The sequence below is a fragment of the Hypanus sabinus genome, chromosome 2 (assembly GCF_030144855.1).
Source record: "Hypanus sabinus isolate sHypSab1 chromosome 2, sHypSab1.hap1, whole genome shotgun sequence".
In the NCBI taxonomy this organism is placed as follows: domain Eukaryota; kingdom Metazoa; phylum Chordata; class Chondrichthyes; order Myliobatiformes; family Dasyatidae; genus Hypanus; species Hypanus sabinus.
The window spans coordinates 15,133,749-15,141,617 of NC_082707.1; the positions used below are offsets into that span (position 1 = coordinate 15,133,749).

General features: G+C 41.4%; 1 protein-coding gene across 1 annotated transcript; it reads left to right on the top strand.

The window, feature by feature from the left end:
* The first annotated feature begins 2,297 nt into the window (after positions 1-2,297).
* On the top strand, positions 2,298-7,547 carry LOC132404270 (extracellular calcium-sensing receptor-like). The gene is made up of 5 exons (XM_059988420.1): positions 2,298-2,570; positions 4,425-5,261; positions 5,373-5,600; positions 6,425-6,548; positions 6,637-7,547. The coding sequence occupies exons 1-5, from the start codon at positions 2,313-2,315 to the stop codon at positions 7,545-7,547; spliced, it is 2,358 nt and encodes a 785-aa protein (XP_059844403.1). The 5' UTR covers positions 2,298-2,312.
* The last annotated feature ends 322 nt before the right edge of the window (positions 7,548-7,869 follow it).

A 7,869-nucleotide genomic window follows, 5' to 3' on the forward strand; every position in this document is an offset into this window, starting at 1 on the left:
GAGGAGCTTCGCTGTATTCCTGTTTTACTTGTATGCATGACACGGGGAATTGACTTTCCCTGTTTATGTCTCAAATTAGATTAAAATGCCGATTTATTCCCTCCTGACCATCATGTCTTTAATCAGGAGAACCAACATTGTTTGCCCAAGCATGAACTACAATATAAAATTGCGTTGTCCTTTGTCAGCAACAGGCATTAGGAGAAGAAGTATGTGCTGTGTGATGATTTGGAGGTTATTGTTACCCGTTGCACTGACAACTGGTAATCTAATATGTAAACGCCGAGAAATGTTTGATTTGTTTAGTTTATCGAAGGAAGGAGACATTGACATCGGCGGAATCTTTGCTCTACACTCTCGTACAGAGAATTCGGAACGTTCATTTGAAACCACACCGAGAATTGTGAAATGTGAAAGGTCAGTTCAGAGTGGCGAGAAATGTGTTTGTCACTATCTGTAATTTAAAACAAAATGAATTTTTTATTCCTTCCTTCCTGTTTCAGTGAATGGTGTTAGGTCTTTAATTTCAACCTTGATTCTGCGTCATCAGATATTGTCTGACCTTTTGAGTGTTTCCAGCATTTTCTGATTGTGTTATTGAATTTATTAGTTGCAGACCGCAAAATTTGTTGCAGATATAACATTGCCTGTGATAGAATCAAAGTTAACTTCACTGTGTGCGTCAGCTGCCCGATGCTTATTAACTTATCACCCAGAATTCAAGAATCTTATCATGGAGTTAACGCTCCTCATAAATCCCATCAATACTGGCAAATGTTATATTTTCAGTTACGATAAGATAAGAATACAGAAATGGATATCCACAACTGATACAGGTGGCCCTTAAAATTTATTGTAACAATTCATGTCCTCTTTGGAATTCTGGGAGTGTTTTAATAAATCGCGTAATTACATTCTCATTAGTCACTTGCGTTCTCAAAGGAAATTAGAAAAAACACACTTCCTGAGCAACACACACAAAATGCTCGAGGATCTCAGCAGTTGTGGCCCCATCTACAGAAGGAAATAAACAGCTGAGAATTCGGGCTGTGATCTTTCCTGATGTCTGGGTTACCTCTTGAGCGTTCGGTGTTTATGTTCGTGTGTGTTCAGTTTCGCTCAAAATTACCAGCATTTGCACATTCTATTCTGCCTGTGAACAACGGTTCTGCAAAGCAACTTCGCATCACTAGACAAATCAAGCTCACATTCTGACAGTTAACGTGATAAAATTGATCTATCCCCAATGCAAATTGCTTTAACAATATTGAACCAACATTGCGGATTGCTCTTTTTTTTTTTGCAGATGAATTCCACTAAGCTATCAGGTTGTAAACGAAAGGTTTCAGTTCACCATCACCACAGCTGAAAGGGTTTTGACTGGATTTCTAAACATTTGCTGTTTTGGTGTCTGATTAACCCTTTGGTTTTGTCGTAAAATTAGATGACGTTATCAGAACAAGATACTACTTTTTGCCTTGCGGAAATTCGTTTCAGCAAGCTAGTTTTGAACCCGTCAAAATGACAAGATAATATGCTTGTCGTTTCAAACCTAAGTTGCTGAAACACAAATGTCACATATGTCATCTAAAAGGTGCTACCCCGAACGTCGACTGTCCATTGTCTTCCACAGATGCTGCATGAATTGCTGAGTTCCTCAGGTTCCAAATCAGCATTGTCTTTGGACATCGAGGTGAAGTCACCCGAAGCGCATTTATGTCCTGAAAACAAATAATACCAACCCAGCAATGCTAAGAATTGAAGTAATAATATAAATGTTCAAAAGGGCGAAATTAAAATGAATTCGTTTTTTTTTCCTTTTCTTGGTAAAAGTTCTTCGAACTGTAGTCTTAACTCTTTCTCTATTAGTTCATAATGAATGTGCTATTATACGTTGTTATGGAGTATTCTTCAATCTTTTACTTCCAATAATTGGATATGTTATACATCAAGGGAGCAATGCAGATAAATGATTTGTGTGCATTGGACTTAATCTACTGGTAATCTAATCTGTTCTCCCAGCCTCGGTATTAATGACCCCAGAAATTTCCTTCCCACTCGAACATGAGATATAATAAAAATTTAAAGCATGGAACCCAAGGCTCTCGGGCAGGTTCTATGCCGAAACTTAGTGCATTAAAATTGACTCTTAATATCACCGACAGTGTGTCCCAGCTTTACGCTTAATTCCATGCCTCGAATGCACCCGCTCTGCACATGTAACTATAATAATCGAGTTTCTCAATTCATTAATTCACCATGCCTCTCTGTCCTACAGTTTTGAATTCCGGGTATTCCGCTTCATTCAGGCGATGATATTTGCTATTGAAGAGATAAACAGGAGTCCTGTTCTGCTTCCGAATATTACACTTGGCTACAGGATTTATGATTCATGTAATCTACCTTCGTTCTCAGTGAAAGCGGCTTTCGAACTGATCAACGGACTGGATCCAACATTCCAGTTGCAGTCCTGTACCCCGCGCTCATTGGTCCCTGCCATCGTGGCGGAATCGGGGTCTTCACTATCCCTGGCGGTTGCGACTTCAATAGGTCCGTTCAAAGTTCCCATGGTAAGATGATTCTTTTACTGCCAGCGACTAGAAAGCGGCTCCAGTTACAACACCTAGTGCTCTTATTTCCTGGTTGTGAAATAGCTTTGTTTTTCATGTTTCCATTGCAATATATTTGCATATTTCCCCTACGGCATATGATTAGGACGGAGAGTATAGCAGTGCAACCACGGGAAGAACGTGAATACTCTACACCAACAGTATCAGATGTCGGGATTCAACTGTCTTGCAAGGCAGCACACTACCTAGCCTGACAAACGAGATGCTGGAGACTGGATCCTTGGAGATCAATGTACAAACCAGGTTTCGCGTGCAGACCATACATCTTCGGTGGATCCATCAAACGACAGTTTTGAAGAAGGGACTTGGTGTTGCCAGTCCAGATCAAGAGTTTCAAGAGATCAAGAGTCCATTCACTTTAATAGATCCTGTCTGATCTGTTGACATCGCCCGGCATCTTTGTTGCGCCTCCAGAGTCCAATGTGTGCAGTACTTCTACCTACAGTTACTTGCATGCCAGAGCGCTGTCACATTTAGTTTAACAATGGATTTGGTGCAAGGAATCAGAAGTACCACTTGTAGTAATCAGCAGCGATTGAAGTACAATTTATTTAGAACGATTCGAGCCTCGCTTATTCTTTATTAGGACATGGAACAGAGAACATAGACACCTACAGCACATACACTAGAATTTGCCCAGAATTTCCTTACCACATAGCCCTCTATTTTTCTAAGGTCCCTCTACCTCTCTAAGAGTGTCTTAAAATATCCTATTGTCTGCGCAATGGCTATCTGCACCCGGAAATATGTGTACAGGTGCAAAGAATATCTTACTTGCTGCAGTGTCATGGGTAGATAGCACCAGATAAACACCATTCATATTAACAACATAAATTATTCATAGTTTTTTTCATGGATGTTAAACATATACCCTTCCTGTACCACGCACTGTTGGAACCGCGAAAGCTATCGAGTTCCTGTTCAACTTTTATCCGTCTATCCACACTGCTAATTGACCTAGCGTGATGTCTTTCTGTTTATGGGGACTTGGTACCTAGGCCCGTACATCTGGAGCAGAGATATATTTGTAATTGCAATGACGGAATTACGGGCGCCTCGAAATGTAGCTGAGACATGAGGGCAGGGATGGTTCACGTGGCTGTGGCGCACTGCTCTGCTAATCAAATTCATGGCTACTTTCGCTCTTGGCTGCTTTACAGATCAAAGGTTAAAAGTCCATCCTTCTTAGCCACATCAGAAATCTAAAATTAAAATAGAAAATGTTAACGGTGCCAATAGAAAACTGGTTCTGGATCATTGTTCCCAAATTTTTTCTTGTATTCTCTCTTCTGCTTCCCTAACATTAAAGCATCTCTCCCATCCCCTGCAAAAGATCGAGGTAACATCAATACAGAGTTTCGTTATTCCCCATAGAGCGTGAGAATCAAGAACACGAGACGATCAGCTTCAGACAAGAAGGGAAAGATTTAAAAGGAAGCTCAGGGGAAGCTTTTTTTCTGACAGAAAACAGCGAGTATAAGGAACGAGCAGCCAGAGGAAATATCTGAGCCAGGCAAATTAAAACATTTAGCAGGGTCCTGGCGAGATATCTAGACCAAAAAGGCTTAGGGTTTTAGAGGGCAAATATAGGTAAATGGAACGAAGTCAGTGGGTATATTGGATGGCATAGGAGAGCTGGTCCGAAATGTGTATGTCCATGCTATTGATGAACCTATATCTATATGCAATTGGCTTATTGCAGCACTCTATAGATATTGGTCTTTTCTCGGAGTTCATACTGTCGAGACTAACTAATTTCTCTGTTTCACTGTCTGCATAATGGATTCTAACCAGGTTAGCTATTTCGCTACATGTGCCTGTCTCAGCGATAGGCGACGATTCTCGTCCTTCTTTCGAACGATTCCAAGCGATTACTACCAGGCTAAAGCCTTGGCGCAACTTGTCAGGCGGTTTGGATGGACTTGGATTGGAACCGTATGGAGCGACAACGATTATGGCAACTTTGGAATGCAGGCCTTCTCTGAAGCGGTTCAGGAGTTTGGCGTTTGCATTGCTTTCTCCGAGTCTTTTCGCAGGACATATTCGAGAGAAAGGTTACTTCATGTTACCCGCACTATACAAACGGCATCTACAAAAGTCGTGGTGGCTTTTCTCGCTCAAGGCGATATGACCATGCTATTGAAAGAAGTTGTTCGACAAAATATTTCTGGCATCCAGTGGGTAGGGAGTGAAGCTTGGATCGCCACTTCGCTTCTTTCTCCAGAGGAGAACAAGAAGTTCGTTACGGGTGCTATTGGAATCGCAATACGTAACGTGAATATCCCGGGGTTCAAGGACTTCTTAACCAGCCTTCATCCATCTGCGTATCCTGGTAATGTGTTAATTGAAGAATTATGGGAAAAGACTTTCGGCTGTAGCCTGAAAAGGTTCGAGAATATCACAGGTAGCACAACGCCTACAGCACAGCCTCATCAATGTGCAGGAACGGAGAGCCTAAAGACTGTGTCTAACACCTATACAGAGGTTTCTCAACTGAGGGTGACCAACAAAGTTTATGAAGCGACCTATGCTATAGCCCATGCACTTCACAATATGTTTTCGTGTAAGAGTGGTGAAGGTCCATTTGGGAATCAGTCTTGTGCAAGCATTTCAAGTTTTGAGCCATGGCAGGTACGTGGAACTGACCTAATTATTCTAATGCAGTCCAGTTAAATTTCTATGCTCATACAATACGTTGATTGTCAGATGTCAGGTTGTATCGTCTGTGTCTTCCTCTGAAAGGTTTTGCATTACATGCAATCGCTAAATTTCACAACTCGCGTCGGGGAAAGGGTAAATTTCGACGAAAATGGAGACTCGTTGGCTACGTATGATATTGTCAACTGGCAGGTGAACAGCAAGGGGAATGCCGCTGTTTTGATCGTTGGACATTATGACCGTTCCGCACCATCAGGCCAGCAAATCATGATAAATGAAGGTTCTATTTTTTGGATTGGTGGTCGTAGAGAGGTAATGCATGGAAATCTGTCCGCAGTGTTCAGAAATTGAATTTGAAGCATCAATGCCAACTTTCTTTCTGTAATATAGCAACGTGGTTGGTGAAGAAATTTAACAAAATAATTACACACTGTCCCCAGTTACTAACGACCAAATTACGAACAATTCTACACAAGAACAAGTACCAAAAACAATATGATATTTAAACATCCAATATTTAAATATCCTATATTTAAACATCCAAATTTGTTCTTAGGCAGTCTGTCTATCTATCCACCCATCTTCTATACATACGTCTCTCTTTCACTCCAATTTTAGAAATTGCTGTTACCAGCCATATGCTTTCGTCGCCGGTAATTATGATCAAAAACGCGTTTATATTACCGCGAAATACTGGCGGAAATTTCACAATAATAATTTATCCTAACTACACCATGCATGTATGTTCACCCATCGCATAGAACATCAGAGTGCTGGATTTAGACAACAGCGCCACAGGCCTTTTGTTCCAATCCCTCGGTGCAGACCTAGATACCAACAAAATATTGCCGCCTATTCCCCCATTTGATCGACATTCCCCTGATCCTTTCTCCTGCATATAATTGTCCAAGTACCTTCTACAAATTGTTATTGCACCTGCCTCAACCAGTTCTTCCAGAAGCTGGATACATGTACCCAATATGTTGTGTGTGTTGTGTGTGAAGAAGTTGTCGCTCGAATCAGTCCTTTAAATCTTTCCCCTCTCAAGCCCAATGCCATCTCGCTTTTGATTCCATCTCGGTGAAAGTTCTTTCAAAAAGAAAATGCAGTAATATAACACCACTCTTTTCTCCGAGGTCCCCCGGGCCGTTTGTTCGAACAGCTGTTCCCCTGGAACAAGAAAGGCAGCTCGTAAGGGACAGCCGATTTGTTGCTTTGATTGCATTCCTTGCGCGGAAGGGGCGATCAGTAACACAACAGGTATGGAGAAGAAATATTTTCATTGCCTACGTGTTTTCAAAAATCTGCAGTCCACTTTTTAAATCACATTTCACTTCCCTCCTTCAAGATTCAATTGAATGCATGAGGTGCCCCAAAGATTCCTGGTCCAATGACCGGCAAGACAAATGCATACAGAAGCAGCTTGACTTTCTTTCCTTTGCGGAAGTGATGGGGATCGTTCTGACGACCTTGGCGCTGATCGGAAGTTGCATCACTGCCACGGTAGGTGGCATTTTCGTGCTTCACAAAGACACTCCGATCGTGAAGGCCAACAATTCGGAGCTCAGCTTCCTTCTTCTCCTCGCACTGAGCCTTTGCTTCCTGTGTTCAATCGCATTCATTGGTGAGCCGACTGCATGGTCCTGTATGCTACGCCACACTATGTTTGGTGTTACTTTTGTCCTTTGTGTCTCCTGTGTTTTCGGCAAGACTGTTGTTGTGGTGATGGCATTTCAGGCAAAACTACCCAGCAATAATGTGGCCAAGAGGTTTGGTTCCCGACAACAACGCCTGACTGTGTTTCTTCTTACACTGTTACAATGCCTAATATGTACCGTCTGGCTCATCAAATCACCACCCTTCCCTGTCAAAAATATGGCCTATTCGAAAGAAGTAATCCTTCTGGAATGTGATGTGGGATCAGATGTTGCATTTTACTGCGTCCTGGGTTACATTGGCTGCCTGTCATTGGTTTGCTTTGCCGTTGCCTTTCTGGCACGAAATTTGCCGGACAATTTCAACGAGGCGAAATATATCACATTTAGCATGCTAATTTTCTGCGCTGTTTGGATATCTTTCATTCCAGCTTATGTCAGTTCTCCCGGGAAATTCACTGTGGCCGTGGAAGTTTTCGCAATTTTAGCTTCCAGTTTCGGCTTACTTTTCTGTATCTTTGCACCAAAATGTTACATTATATTGCTGAAGCCGGAGAGAAATACAAAGAAGCATTTAATGGGAAAGGTGTGTTCTAAATCGTGAAGAAGCATTGACAGTAGTTTACTGACAATGGTTCATAATTTTTTCATGTACCAAAAGGCACTGAAAAACCTGTCTATCATACTCTTTATAAGGATCACTTATTAAAAGTGTGCAATGAGGTAGAACAATGTACTGCAATGAAAATGAACAATATTCAAAATCTGCCGGGAAAGTGCAGTGCTGGTAAAGAATAAAATGCAATATCATAACGATGCGAATCTAAGGCTGTGAGTAAATTTGTTGGCAAAGTGTACTTGTATTATAATATTATATCCGTTTTATTTATTTTGCATTCTTCTAAATTACCGGCATCTTGAATTTT